We start from the raw sequence: 15730 nt of genomic DNA, 5'->3' as shown, positions 1-15730 counted from the left end.
GGACCAGGTGGTGTGGGAAGGCTGATATAATACGTAGGGCGCCTTCTCCCATTTTGATGGTAGCCATGTATTCACTGTTGTCTGTTTTCTCTTCCTCTTGGCAGATCTCGGGCAGTCCATTTTTTACACAACCACGTGCTTGCTCCCGTTTCTCAACGACGACATCTTGAGCACTTTGCCGTATACCATGATCTCCACCTTAGCCACGTTCCCGCCCTTCCTGCACAAAGACATCGTCGAGTATCTCAGCACCTCGTTCTTGCCCATGGCTATATGTAAGTGAATTCTGAAAGAAAAGGGTGGTGGAAAAACGTTGGCGTTCCCCGTAGCAACGTGAGTGTACTGTATAGGATTGGCCAGCCTGTAGAAACAACCCCAAGGCGTCTCCTTGTCCTACATAAAAATATTGAGTATAGATTTTATAGTCACGGTGCTCCCAGTGGAATTCAATGTTGTGCTATTACAAATGTTTTGTATCAGCCTGACAGATGGAACAATCCCTCTTCCCTTTCTCTCGCATCCTCTTTTAGGGGTTCTCCTGATTCCCCCACAAGCCAATTTTAGGTGGTTTATGGTGTGTTTGAGGGAACAGAAGCCCTTATGCAGGGCTTTCACTGACAGGCTTTGTTAGGTGAGTGGTGGAACTTGCAATTTTGCAAATAAAGTGGCATTCTGCGCCAAAGCCTGTGGGAAGATGGCTTTGGGAAATTGAAAAATACTACTGTACAAGGAGAAGGGGGCGACAGAGGACGAGATGGTTGGACAGTGTTCTCGAAGCCACCAACACAAGTCTGACCAAACTGCGGGAGGCAGTGGAAGACAGGAGTGCCTGGTGTGCTCTGGTCCATGGTGTCACGAATAATAATAATAATAATAATAATAATAATAATAATAATAATAATTTATTATTTATACCCTGCCCATCTGGCTGGGTTTCCCCAGCCACTCTGGGCGGTTTCCAAGAGAAGAATAAAATAACCGATTAAAGATTAAAAGCCTCCCTGAACAGGGCTGCCTTCAGATGTCTTCTAAAAATCTGGTAGCTGTTTTTCTCTTTGACATCTGATGGGAGGGCGTTCCACCACTACCGAGAAGGCCCGATGAAGAGTCGGACATGACTAAACAACTAAACAACAACAACATTGTACCAAAGCCTGTCAAGAGCTCCTTACTGACTTGAATGTTATGGGCCTTCCTATGGATATGTCACTGATTCAGGAGCTTCATCGGTGCAAAACACCTCTCATGCCAAGGTTTCCTTTATTTATTTATCTATCTTAAAAATATCCATACACTACCTCTTAGATGACAGTTTGCAAGTTAAAATGATAAAAGCAGACAGAGTAAAATCAGAGTAATATAAATAAAATACGAATGGTAACCCCAAGGGCACCATAAATTGATCCAGAAAGGGTGATTTTCCTAACAAGTGCCAAAATATCATCTTGGAACATGTCAGAGTTCTGAGGGGGCTATCACAGAGAAGGCCCTACCCCTGGTTGTCATACCCAGGACACATGGTGGTTCATAAAATACAATGGTTTGTGTCTGAAGTTAGTCATACTCAGTGTAAACCCATTGAAATTTCACATACAACCCAGTATTTTTAAGACTCAGAACAGTGTTGATTTGCTGTTAATGTGTAGAAAAGGTAACTCTGGAAAGGCATTAGAATTCACTTTCTGTTTACTACATCAGTATTCTGAGGAAATTCTGTTTGTGGAACTGCACCCTAAAGAAAATCTTAGGGGTGTGTGTGTGCGACCTGAAAACAGACATTTTTCTGTTGTTGCCCCTGTATTACAGAATACTCTTCCCTGTGCCATACACGAAGCAGCAACTACTCCCTGACCCATGAGACTGGACCGTGTTTTATGTGCTTAAATCCCCCGAATTTTTGTTTCATTTGCTTTTATATGCTATTGTATGTTTTCATAATGCTGTCTTATTGGTTTTAGGATGTATTTTTGTTTCAATAACTTTTAAAATATTGTATACAACATTGCATTGAGAATAGAATATTAAGTAGTTTATAAATGCTTTTCAATCTGCCAGTGAATCATTGTGCTAAGAATAGGAAAATACCCCTATTCTTCTGCCCTCTCTTGGCTCCATGTCTACATTTTCCTCTTACTTATGGAATAGTTCGCCAAAAAACAATAGTCAGCATTAACTTGTGCATGTTAAGATGATGGGAAGAGGTATTTTATTTTTCTTCTCTGTCCACTATGCATCTACCTTTGTATTATGTTTGGTGGATTAAAACAACTCTATTTACCCTGGCCATTGAACCTGGGACTTGTGTTTTCAGGACCCACCCTATTCCCAGGACTGTAATTTGTATAATAATAATAATAATAATAATAATAATAATAATAATAATATGCATCTTGATTGATATTTATCTTTGAATACAATATCTGTTTTATTTCTTTTCTCTTAGTTCTGCTTTTCATGTCTTTATGTGTTTTGTATTTTTAATAATATACCATTGGAGCATGCCTATTTCAGAATTTCACAGTGCCATCGTATTCAAGTCTACTCAGAAGTAAAAACAAACAACCAGAACTTCCAGAAAAGCAAAGTATAGGTGTCACAGTGGCCGGAGTGGGCTACTTCAGAGTAACGACGCTACGCAGCTCTGCATTTTATTCTTTTATTGGTGCTGCGTATTTACAGTGCTGAAGTCATTGCTATTTACACGGAGTGATGTGGTCAGTCGGTTCCAGAACCTCCGAATGGCTTTTGGCGCGTCTTTCTCCAACACAAAAGCTTTGGCAGACCCATCCTCTTTCCCCTCCTCTTTCTGCGTAATTCCGGAGTTGGGGGGATGGGTCTCCCCCCCTTATTCGCCCCTTCCTGTCCCACCTGGGACCCTGGCTCCTCTACCTTGCCTGAGCCTCGGACACGACTTCCTGCTTCCCCATTGGAATCGGAACTCTCTCTGCTTTCCCCTGTGCTCGGGGATGGGCTTGAACTCAGGAGGGGAGGGACTTCACGATATCCCCTGTCCCTCACATCCACCCCCCTCCCAAGCTCTCCTTCACCCCTCCCCAGGTCCCCCACAGGTGTCGGTGACGACTGGAAGCCTAAGAACTCAGTGCCTTCCGAGCCCGTTGGTGTGAACACCTCCCCCCAGTCCTGCGAGCCCCCCCCTTCCGCCTGGGAGGACGGGAATCCCAAAAAGTCTGTGGCGTCAGAGCTGGTAGGGGTAAAAATGTTCTGCCAATCTGCTCCTTCCTCTGACTGGGTGGATCTCGGTGACACCCATACCTCATCCTCTGGTTCCTCAAACTCCGCTTCCCAGCGCCATGGTGAACTGCTCTCCCGTGTTTCCTCCCCCTCCCCCTCCCTTTCCATGCGCCAGGGCTTGGGTCTATGGGGAAAGAGGGCGTGAAATTCTTCTACCAGGAATTCCTCCTGTATCTGAGTGGCTGGGACCCATTCATTCTGGGACGGTGGAGCATCCTCCCATGCCATGAGGTACTCCAGGCCCCCCACCCCCCTCCTTGAGTCCAGGATGGCCGTGGCCTCATTGAGTTGCTCCCTGCCTTCTCTCTCCCCCCCTCCCTCAGGGGTTTGTTCGCTGCCTCGGAGCCTGCTGCTTTCCCTGTACGGCGACAGCAGCGATCTATGAAACACTGGGTGCACCCTCATGTCCTCTGGCAGTGCCAACCTGTATGCCACCGGGTTGACCTGTTGCGTGACCGTGAAGGGGCCCAACCTTCTGGGCGCCAGCTTTTTGCACCTCCCTCTGATGGGAAGGCCCTCCGAGGACAACCAAACTTTGTCCCCCACCCTAATGACCTCCCCCAGTCGCCTGTGGCGATCTGCCCCCTTCTTGTACGCTTCCTTGGCTCTCTCCAAGTGTTCTCTGAGCTGCTGGTGCACCGTCTCCAGTTCCTCTGCCCAATCCTCAGCCTGTGGGCCCTCCTCCTCCTCCTCCCCCTCCCTCTCTGGGAAAGATCTGAGGTCGCGCCCGTAATTGGCCTTAAAGGGCGACACCCCTGTGGAGACGTGCACCGCATTGTTGTAGGCAAATTCTGCCAGTGGCAGGCGATCCACCCAGTCCGTTTGCCGCTGGCTGACGTAGCATCTCAGGTACTGCTGCAGAATGGCGTTGACCCTCTCCGCCTGTCCATTGGTCTGCGGGTGTCTAGCCGTCGACAAGCTGACCTCCACCTGCAGGAGGTTCATGAGCCGCCGCCAGAATCTGGAAACAAATTGGCGGCCACGATCCGAAATAACCCTTAAAGGTAATCCATGCAGTCTGAATACGTGATCCACAAACAGTTTGGCTGTCTCTTCTGCAGAGACCGCCCTGGCACACGGTATGAAGTGGCACATTTTGGACATGAGGTCCACCACCACCAACACTGCGGTCTTGCCCCTGGAAGAAGGCAGATCTGTGATGAAGTCCATGGACACCACTTCCCACGGCCTGTGTGGCGTGGCTAAGGGCTCCAGCAATCCCGGTGGCGCTGCTCTGACCACCTTTGCCCGCTGGCAGGTGTCACAGCCCCATACATAGTCTCGAACATCTTCCCGCACCCCTGGCCACCAGAAGTGTCTCATGACTAGGTGAGCGGTTTTGTCCCTCCCAAAATGACCCGCCGTTGGGTTGTCGTGCATCTGCTTGAGGACCGTACGTCTAAGCTGGGTGGTGGGCAGGTACAGTGCCCCCTTGTAGAAAAGCAGCCCCCTTCGTTCTGCAAAGTCTTTTGCCTGCTCCCCCCCCTCTCAGTTCTCTGAAGATGCGGTTGGCAAATTCATCCGCTGCCGTCAGTGCTGTGAGTTCCGCCTCGCTCACCACTGCTGCTCCGCAGGACCATGCTGACGGGGGGAAAATGTGCCTGGGTGCCGGTGGCGCCTCCTCCTCCATGTACTCTGGCTTGCGGGAGAGGGCATCCGCCCTGACATTCTGCTCTCCCGGGATGTAGTGTATGGAGAAGTTGAAGTTCGAGAAGAACTCTGCCCACCGTATCTGCCGCTGGTTGAGCACCCTGGCAGTTCTCCAGAACTCCAGGTTCTTGTGGTCTGTGCACACCTGGATGGGGTGCTTGGCGCCCACCAGGAAGTGTCTCCAGTGCTGGAACGCAGCGTGGATCGCAAGAAGTTCCCGATCAAACACCGTGTAGTTTCGCTCTGGCTGGGTCAACTTCCTGGAGAAGAAGGCACAGGGTCTCCACTCTCTGTTGGCGTCCAGTTGCAACAAAATGGCGCCCACAGCTTTATCAGAAGCATCTGTCTCCACGCGTAGGGGCGCGTCCTGAACCACGTGGAACAGGTTCTGGTCTGAGGCGAACACCCTCTTGAGGCTTTCGAACGCTGCTTGCGCCTCTGGTGTCCACCTGAACTTCTGCTTGCCTCTCAGGCAGTCAGTGATGGGAGCCGTAACGCGAGAGAAGTTCTTGATTGAACTTCCTGTAGAAGTTGGCGAAGCCTAGTAGGCGTTGGGCATCTTTGCGCGTCCTGGGGCTGTGCCAGTCCAGGATGGCCTGCACCTTGTCCTTGTCCATCGCCAGCCCCTTGTCTGACAGCTTGTAGCCCAGGAAGTCCACCTCCTTGGTGTGAAACTTGCACTTCTCCAGCTTCACATACAGGTGGTTCTCCTTCAGGCGCTGCAACACCTCCCTGACATCTTTCACATGCTGCACTGGGTCATCGGAATAGATAAGGATGTCATCCAGGAAGACCAAGCATTTCCTGAAGAGGAGGGACCCCAGGACGTGGTGCATGAAGGCCTGGAAGCATGCTGAGCCCCCTTGCAACCCGAAGGGCATCACCAGATATTCAAAAGAGCCCAGAGGCGTGAACATCGTGGTTTTCCATTCATCGCCTTCCCGGATCCTGATCAAGTTGTACGCCCCCCTCAGGTCTAGCTTGGTGAAAATCTTGCCCCTGCGTGCCGCTGTCAGGAGATCATCCACTCTGGGCATGGGGAAAGCCACTGGCTCTGTCACTGAATTCAGCCGTCTAAAATCCACCACAAGACGGCGCTGTTGCGTGTCTTTCTTGTCCACCCAGAAGACTGGGCTGCCCCCTGCTGCCTTGCTTTCTCTGATGAACCCCCGCTTGAGGTTCTTGTCGATGAAAGCGCGCAGATCCTCCAGTTCCTGGTCTGACATGGCGTACAGCTTGGCTGGGGGTATAGTTGCCCCTGGCACCAGGTTGATCTGGCAGTCAAAAGGCCTGTGTGGGGGTAGGTGGTCGGACTCCGCTTCGCTGAAGACCTCCTGCAGGTCCCAGTACGGCTTGGGTATCGCCTCACCCCCTTTGACGTGCATGGTGGCCACCGTGGCTATCGGAGGCCCCTCCCCTGGTTGGTGCTGCATGCAATGTTCCAGGCAAAAGTCCGATCCAAAAGTGATGCACCTCTGGTGCCAACTGATGGAGGGGTCGTGGCGCGCCAGCCAGCTCATGCCCAAAACAATGGGGGGGTCTGAGATGGTGGTGACGTTGAATGCCAGCGTCTCTGAGTGCCTTCCCACCGTCATTTTCATGGGGGGGGGGTTTGATGAGTGATGGCCCCTCCCAGCAGCTCTCTGCCGTCAATGGTTGCCACGTGCAGAGGAAAATCCAGCTGCAGAAGCTGGATCTGGTGCTCTTCTGCAAAGTTTCTCGAGAAGAAGTTGGCTGACGCCCCACTGTCAATTAGGGCGAGGACCGTCAGGGGATAGCCATTTGGGAGCGTGAGCGTCACTTCTAGAACCACTCCTGCTCTGGGAGGGGTGGGCTGGCTCTGCTCCTCTCTGTGCGGGTGGGTGGGCTGGGGCTGTTGTCTGCTGACTGTGCCTGGCTGCTGCCCCTTGTCTCCTGCAGCCAGGCTTTCCCGTTTCCCTGCTGTGGTGCTGCGTCAGTGGGGGAGGGCACAACCGTTCCCGCCTTTCCTTGCCACTCCCTGCGATGTGGGCAGTCTCTGACGAGATGCTGGGGGGAGTTGCAGAGAAAGCAATTCCCACCCCTTCCCTCCTTGCTTCTTGGCGCCGCTGGGGTTTGAAAAGCCCCCGCGCGCGCGCTATCAATCTGCATGGGTTCCTGGTCCTGGCTGGCCCCAGGCGTGGCTTGAAAGGGTTGTTGGGGGAGTGGCTTCTCCTGCGACCGTGGGAACCAAGCCCGCTTTGCGCGCGTTGCTTGCTTGTCGCTCCACCGGGATTCCTGTCTCACCCCCACCGCCAGAGCCGCTTTGCTCAGCTGATCCATATTACTGGGCTTTGGACCTCTCGAGAGCTCATCCTTCACCTCCTCATGCAACCCCAAGTAGAACGCCGCTTGCATTGGGGGTGACTCCAGTTCCCACCCCAATCTGTGCACCAGCATGGTGAATTTCGCCCAATACGCGCGAACTGTCATATTTCCTTGGCGTAAGTTATGAAGTTCCTCCTTAGTCTGGTCCATATGACTATCGGACGAATACATCGTTTTCAAACCTTCTAGAAATAGTTTGACATTCTTCATGCAAGGATTCTTTGTTGCGATTAACGGTCTTAGCCACTCCCTGGCTGCCCCGGTAAGGTGCTCCACAATAAACGCTACCCTGTGCTCATCATCAGGGAACTCATCGTGGTGCAGCTCAAGAGCATACACAATCTCAGTCTCAAAGCCCTGATATTCCCTCGGGTCTCCATTGAACTTGCTTACTAGGGTCCCGGCTCTCCTTCCTGGCAGCACTTGGACTTGGGGTGCCCCTCCCGCCTTGTTTTTCTCTGCATCCAGCTTGTTTTGGAGGTCTACCGCCACCGCCCTTAATTCCTGCTCTCTTTCCTGTAGCGCTCTCACCTGTTCCGCAAGTTGTAGCCGGTCATCCTGGACCTTCTTAGTCTCTTCTTTAGCTGCCTTCAATTCCCCCTGCGCCTGCAGCGACAGCTGCTGCAGTTCTTGCTGGGCTTGCTCCGCGATCTGCCGCCATCTCTCCGCCTCTGACACGCTCATCCCTGCAACTCCAAAGTAGCCCAAAAAAGGATTCGGAGGTTGCTGTCACAGTGGCCGGAGTGGGCTACTTCAGAGTAACGACGCTACGCAGCTCTGCATTTTATTCTTTTATTGGTGCTGCGTATTTACAGTGCTGAAGTCATTGCTATTTACACGGAGTGATGTGGTCAGTCGGTTCCAGAACCTCCGAATGGCTTTTGGCGCGTCTTTCTCCAACACAAAAGCTTTGGCAGACCCATCCTCTTTCCCCTCCTCTTTCTGCGTAATTCCGGAGTTGGGGATGGGTCTCCCCCCCTTATTCGCCCCTTCCTGTCCCACCTGGGACCCTGGCTCCTCTACCTTGCCTGAGCCTCGGACACGACTTCCTGCTTCCCCATTGGAATCGGAACTCTCTCTGCTTTCCCCTGTGCTCGGGGATGGGCTTGAACTCAGGAGGGGAGGGACTTCGCGATATCCCCTGTCCCTCACAATAGGGTTACAGTCTTAATTTTTACAAGCAGAATACATCACAACCATTTTCTGGGTCAGTTTGAGAGTATGTGTGGAATCTGACTTCTTCAGGAGAAGAATGCTATCTGAGATACAATGCCGTTTTAGCATATATAAAATCATGAGCTGCTCATGATTAGAATAGCTTATTTGCTGAGTCCCCTCCTCCTTTGGTATGTAGAACTGCTTTCTATGGCCACATCACCAAAGCCTCTCCAGCACACAATTCTTGGAAAAGGCAAGTTCCAGTTTATTTTGCATTTTATGGAGATGAGCCCCAGAAGCGAAAGACTGGTGGCTGCTCAATTAATATCCAAATGCTATTGCTTTTTTACAATTAGTGTTTCACATTCCAGAAGCTCTCTTGACTGCACTTGCTCTCCAAGACACCCCTGCACTGAAGATCTTATCTGAAAATATTCAAAAAGGCTGGAAATTTCTGCACTGCAGCTACTTTCTGAAATCATTGATTCCTGAGTCACATTATCTTTAAACCTAAATAAGTTATTGTTATTCCACATTTGAAAATCCATCCTCTTGCTTCCTTTTATCCTGTCTGCTAACGATTCCAGTAGGGATGGGCTTAGATGTAGTGATCTTTTATATCGATCCCAGATCTTTAGCAAAGCTTTTTATTACTCTAAAGTGATTTATGTAGTGGGATGCCCATAATATTTTGCTCCAGTTTTGAAATATCTGAACCTTATTCTAATGTCTGATCTGCTAACCAGTTAATACAATTTGTAATATACAACAAAGTTAAGTTTGGAATCTGAAGCGTCTTTCCTTATCATCATCCTTTATTCTTTTTTGCTTTTAATCTTGCTTTTTTTGGTTATTCCAAATGAATTTCAATGAACGTTGTTGCCAAGTGTTCAGCTGCTGTGGTGATGATGCAGGAAGTTGTACAGCTCATGACAGCTGCAATCCTATATGATAGTCATCTTCAAATATCTCAAGGGCTGTCATTTGGAAGGTGGAGCAAGCTTCTTTTCTTCTGCTCTGGAGGGTAGGACATGAACCAATGGCTTCATGTTACAAGAAAGGAGATTCCAACTAAAGATATGGAAGAACTTTCTGACAGAGCTGTTCGACAGTGAAATGGTCTCCCTCAGGGGGGTTGTGGACACTCCTTTCTTGGAGGTTTCAAAGCAGAGGTTGGATGGCCATTTGTCATGGATGCTTTAGCTGAGATTCCTGCATTGCAGGGAATTGGATGAGATGACCCTTGGGGTCCCTTCCAACTCTATGATTCTGTGATTCCTTTTGTTGGCCCTAAATCCCCCAACGTTCATTTGTAGCAAGTTTCATTTAGGTGGACAGATCTGCATGATTGCTTGTTCTCATGACGTGATAATTGGCTTAGTGTTATGTGCAAACCAGGCAAATGTGAGTCAGGGAGGAGTCTTTGACTATCCAAACTATGCAGAGAACAAGAGCTCTAGAATACTGCAGTAAGATGTATTGGGTAATGCAGTAAAGTGTCAGTTTAACTGAGTAGTTAGAAATTCGACATTTGGATGAATTGCTTAGAATAACAGGCAAATTTGCATTGCTCGCTACTAATACCTTGTTTGTTTTCTTTGAAGTGGGCTCCTCAAGAAGAGAAGGAGTACCTGCTCATGTTAATCTTTCTGCATCTTCAATGCTAATGATCGCAATGCAGTATACATCCAACCCTGGTATGTATTGGTTTTTTCTGACTGTTTGTTCACCTGTCAGTCTTCCTGGACATAAATCACATAATGTTTAAAACATAGAAACGGTGAAAAATGTTTTTTTTTAGCAGAGCTACTGGAAAGCTAACACTACATGAATTGCTTCTCAACCAGTTCTTAATCCTTCTTACTGTGTCCTTCTTTTGCAAAAGAACAGAAAACAGCCCCATGAGAATGTCTGAGTCTAGTGCCGGAAGCAGCTATTTTGGTGATAATTAATTTCATAGTGTTGCAAAAGTACATTTGGATCCCAGTGTTAGAGACTTCGAACCAGTTCTATGAGTTCTATTTTAACACCAGAAAATGAAACAGCATCAGATTTTTTTTGTTTTTAAAAAACTAAACAAAACCCCACAACTGCCTTAGTGATAATTAAGGAACACTGAAGTTCCACATTAAATTTAGAGACAAATGTGTTGATTGCTTCATATCCTGCACCTTGGTAGGTTTCCTAATGAAGCCTCCTTATAGAAGAGCAAATTATGCCTCCTACAGTCTCATAAGTTGATTGCAATTAGAAAGATAGGAACAGCCATGCTGGATCTGGTAAATATATTCAGTTATTCTGTGTGAGGTATATCTGCCACCTTTTTTCCAGACTGTACCAAGCAAAAAACAGCAGGTGAACCTATCTCTCTTGTGGCGTAGATACACTATGCATTCATGCATGGGCTTCACCTGTTGACTTTTTCCTTGTGTCACACCTACTACGGCACTGCTGTTCTTAAAAAGATGACTAGCACCAGATCCTTCAAAAGAAGTTTCAAAATATTTAGAAAATGAGTTGGCCAAGCTCCCTAATACCCCATTCTTAAGGTTTTTGTTTTAAGATGGGTTGGATTCAGACTTAGCTGAACTTGTTGTTGTTGTTTAGTTGTTTAGTCGTGTCCGACTCTTCGTGACCCCATGGACCATAGCACGCCAGGCACTCCTGTCCTCCACTGCCTCCCGCAGTTTGGTCAAACTCATGTTCGTAGCTTCGAGAAGACTGTCCAACCATCTTGTCCTCTGTCGTCCCCTTCTCCTAGTGCCCTCAATCTTTTCCAGCATCCAAGGATTCTTCTCTTCTCATGAGGTGGCCAAAGTATTGGAGCCTCAGCTTCACGATCTGTCCTTCCAGGGAGCACTCAGGGCTGATTTCCTTAAGAATGGATAGGTTTGATCTTCTAGAAGTCCATGGGACTCTCAAGAGTCTCCTCCAGCACCATAATTCAAAAGCATAAATTCTTCGGCGATCAGCCTTCCATACATCACTACTGGGAAAACCATAGCTTTAACTAGCTGAACTTAGGGCACTGTTTTACAACGGTTCCAGTCCTACCTACATGTCTGCATCCAAAGAGGAACACTGGGGGAATTCTCTTTGGCCCCAAAATCCAGGCAGAAAAAATTGTTGGGAAAACTTCAAAAGTCCAGACATTTGGCCGATTTTCCAAATTTCCCCTGGACGCTAAGTCCGTCATCCCGGATGTATGGCAACCCTAATTTATTTAACATCTATATGAAGTCACTGGGAGCAGATATTAGAACTCCACAACATCTGAGTCAGGTGTGGGTGTCCAAGCTCTGGCTGCCAATTTGTTACTGAGCCAAGTTCAAAATGTTCTTGCCAATGTTTAAAGCCCAAAACCACTTGGGGCCAGTGTATTTAAAGGACTGTCTCAACTTTTGTACTTCCATCTGATTTTTATAATCTGCAACTGAGGCACATGTGATGGGTTTGTGATTACATCATGTCTTCATCAATCAGATGAAGTCCATCAGTGTGGCGCTCCTGAGATTATGGGACTCAACAAATCTTCTCTTGAAGGTTACCCATGTTGTATGAACTTAGGTGAACATACTGCTTTCTGTTACCTATTGGTTGTAATTTTGGCTGGGTTATGTGTATCAACTTTAAATTTAGCAGTCTGTACACAGCATAGACATTTTAAGATATTTTAAAATACCTTTTCACTTTATTTTCATTGTATTGTTTTACCACTTCAGAGTTTGCCACCCCAGGCTCCTTCTGGGAGGTCAATAGTGGCATCAAAATAAATAGACAAACAATATATCTTATATGATTGTGATGTATAAAAAATGGAACAAATTATAATAAAGAATGTAAGGTATCATATACATCTTTTACTAAGCTTATGAGTTATAGAATACCTGCGCTGCAGACTTTCTTTCCTTACACATTTCCTCAGTTGTTTTCAAAGCAGTGTTCACATAAAGCAGTCAAGGAAACAGCTACGGTAAAACCCATTTGAGTGGGTCAGCGCTAAGCATGACCAAGTCTGGATCTAACCCAGTATGCTGAGACATGGGATCTAACCCAGTATGCTGAGACATTCACACATGCATTATCCCATGTGGGTTCTGATTCAGGCTGATGAGGACTGTATCATGTGAGCTTGATGAATGTTTAAATTGACTTCCTGAATCCATGTAAGGGATGCTCATTGGAATGTGGTGGGGGCTCTCTTTCAACAGAGGTTTTTAAACAGAAGTTGGATGGCCATTTGTCAGGGATTCTTCAGTTGTGATTCCTGCAGTGCAGGGAATTGGACGATTCCATGGACGATAACCAGACTTAGAAACAGCTATTGCTACCCATTTGCTACGCAGGCTTTGAAGTGGTAGCTATAAATTAAGCCAACTAGCATGCTACAAAGGACTTTAGTTCCTTCCTTCATTTTGTATTTCAAGGAGTCTGCTTTTTTCTTCCAGTGTACCATTGCCAGTTACTGGAATGCCTTATGAAGTACAAACAAGAAGTATGGAAAGTAAGTGTGGGACCAAATATGTTTTACAAATAGAACAGAATGAACAATGCCCTGTTTTAACATTGAAATCCTAGTAAATGACCAAATCAGTTGGAAAAATGTACATGTCCGATCCATTTCCTGAAGGACAGCATTGCAATATGAATTTGTGCATTCCACGCCCCCCCCCCGGGCATCCTAGGTGGAATCCTTCTTCATGGTATGTTTTCAGAAGTGACTTAGGCCACTGGGGGAGATAGCACTGGGTGGGGTGGAATTAGCATCAATTCAGTCTTTTTGTTTCTTTAAATCCAATTAGTTCAAAACAACACAAACTCATAGAGGGCTAGAATGTTGCTTTGTTTTGTGGTTTGCAAAATTTAGGAGCCAGCAACATTGTCTAGAGCAGGGTTTCCCAAACTTGGTTCTCCAGCTGTTTTTGGACCACAACTCCCACCATCCCTAGCTAGCAGGACCAGTGGTCAGGGGTGATGGGAACTGTAGTCCCCAAACAGCTGAAGATCCATGTTTGGGAAACCCTGCTCTAGAACCCAGAGTATGGGGTAGGAAGCTTGGCTTTCTGGCCTTTACAGCAACATAGTTGGTCATTGCTGGGTCCAATTTTTGTGGCTTCTGGAGGCCTGGATTCAGAACTGGCCCTACCATTAGGCAGAGTGAGAAAACTGACTCAGGAAGATGATTTTTGGTCTCATGAGAGGGGCAGTAAATTTATTGCTATTTAATTTTGCATTTCTACTGCCAGAGAAGGGGAGGGGAACTTGCAGAATTTTCTTCCTGCAGTGCCTAAATAACTTAGCCAGTCATGGATAACTTGCCTTTTCTTAAAGAGAACGATGCTGGTGATCTAATTCATCACCTTATGCATCTGTTTGTCTGTGTCTGTTTGGTGCTTCATATGCTTTCTGAAGTTCTGTTGTTTTATTTCTCTTTCTGGCTGCATACATTGAAAGCATGTGACCAAAGAAAAATGGGAACTGTAGGTTTTTTTAAAAGGGTGCTGGAAATTGTAGCCTTGTTGGGGGGTAAACTACAGTTTCCAGTTTTAATTGGTATGGGGAGTAATGTGCTTTAAGTGTATGGTGCGTATGAAGCCTGAATTGTTTCATGGGAGCTTGGCTCTGAAAATTGAGTAATAATTAAATGGAATAAATACAATATAGGATGCACCTCTGTTGTCTGTGCAGAGGGGAGTAGGTGCTCTTCTGCCTCAGGCAGCAAAATGCCTTGAGCCAGCCCTGCCTGGATGTTTCCTTTAACTTGGATTGCTCTACTACACCTGATTGGCTTTTTTTCTCGTTTGTTTAGGGAAGTTTTTAATATTTAATGCTGCATTGTTTTAATACTCGATTGGGAGCTGCCCAGAATGGCTGGGGAGACTCAGCCAGTTGGGCGGGGTGCAAATAATAAATTATTATTACTATATTATTATTGTTCAATCTTCAGCAGCCCTGTTTTCAATTAAAAAGTGGCTTGCAATTAGTGATGTTCAGCTCTCATTTAATGTGGATCTACCTAATTCACACAGGAGGAAACAAAATGCAGACCAAATCTCAACTATCCTTTTGAAAGTTTTGACTTCTCTGAATTTTGCGATGCAGTCCCCCACCCTAAATGTATGCAAAACACATATATCAGCAAAAAGGGTGCACATAAATGTGCAAAAATCCATTACATATCAGAAAATGGCTTGCAAAAATGCATATAGTAGGGAAAACAAACACAAAAATATGCATGAATTTTCATGATGGCTAAAAACAAAACAAAAACAAAGCTTTTGAACCTACTTCAGAGCAAGTAGAGAAGGAAATTCTGTGGATGTCAACAGGAAGGGGATTCTTCAGTTTTTAGCCACTGAGCTCAAGTGAGCGGGTATAGGATTGCAGCCAAAATGCAGGCCTTCAAAGGTGCACCAAAATGCACACTGTTTTCTGCATTCTGCCCCTGTGACACCTTCTGAAATTCAACCTACAGCCCTCTTTCTCTTTTAGGACTTGCTCTATGTAATAGCGTATGGTCCTTCTCAAGTAAAACCACCGGCTGTACAAATGCTTTTCCACTACTGGCCCAACTTAAAACCACCTGGGGCAATAAGCGAATACCGAGGACTGCAGTATACAGGTAAGTGATGCGCAGCCCACCTGTATCTTAGAGCTGGATGCTGAAGCCTAACACAGTATTGTCGTGGATGCTAAAGAGATGGATGGTTCCCACCCCCGAATCGACACATTCACTTCTAACTATTGTGCATAATGCAGTGTGTTCACAGAACTTTGTAGTAAATGCTTACATGCAGCAAGGTGTTTCTGGGTCAACGTGTTCCTGATAATTTAAAAAGTAAAGTAGGCGACTGTTTCTTGACTAGAAAAAGAGTTCAACATTGGAAGGAGCACTTCCGTGTTTTTTCAGATATCTCTCAGATATACTTTAGACTTAGGAGGTTCTCTTTCAGTGCAGAGGGCTGGATGAGGTGATCCATTGGGCACCTTTGAATTCTATGATTCTATAATGAAATTGCTGAGTTGCGCAGTAGGTCAGGCATGACACCTGTCAATCTGCCACTGTGTGAATTCCCCCCTTGATACCTTTTCTGTAACTTGTTTGGATTCCAGGAGGGGAAGGGAAATGGCTTTCTTGGGTTCTCTGCACCGCTTCTGCACTCTCTCTTTGTTCTCATGTAGGGGCAGTTCACATGTACTATTCTTTTAAACATTTCTTTAAAAAGGGGAACAGCTCAACTGAAGCATGGAGATTGGGAGGGGAAAGTCTGATAACGGAACTAGCTTTCAGCATGCTAGTATACATGCCAACCACTCAAATTGT

General features: G+C 46.8%; 1 protein-coding gene across 6 annotated transcripts in view; it reads left to right on the top strand.

Moving 5' to 3' along the window:
• UNC79 (unc-79 homolog, NALCN channel complex subunit) overlaps positions 1 to 15730 on the top strand; it is a 155604-nt gene that overhangs the window by 37634 nt on the left and 102240 nt on the right. For 5 of the 6 annotated variants that reach the window (XM_035106977.2, XM_035106968.2, XM_035106960.2 and 2 more), the window contains exons 4-7: positions 105 to 275; positions 10011 to 10103; positions 12855 to 12910; positions 14899 to 15028. In XM_035106977.2, coding sequence (XP_034962868.2) covers positions 105 to 275; positions 10011 to 10103; positions 12855 to 12910; positions 14899 to 15028 — 450 coding nt within the window. Of the gene's footprint in view, positions 1 to 104; positions 276 to 2033; positions 2591 to 8405; positions 10104 to 12854; positions 12911 to 14898; positions 15029 to 15730 lie in introns of those variants that run through there. The other variant, XM_060272168.1, reaches the window with a different exon arrangement.

Source organism: Zootoca vivipara, chromosome 1, assembly GCF_963506605.1.
Source record: "Zootoca vivipara chromosome 1, rZooViv1.1, whole genome shotgun sequence".
Classification (NCBI taxonomy): domain Eukaryota; kingdom Metazoa; phylum Chordata; class Lepidosauria; order Squamata; family Lacertidae; genus Zootoca; species Zootoca vivipara.
This window is presented reverse-complemented; position numbering and strand designations above follow the sequence as displayed.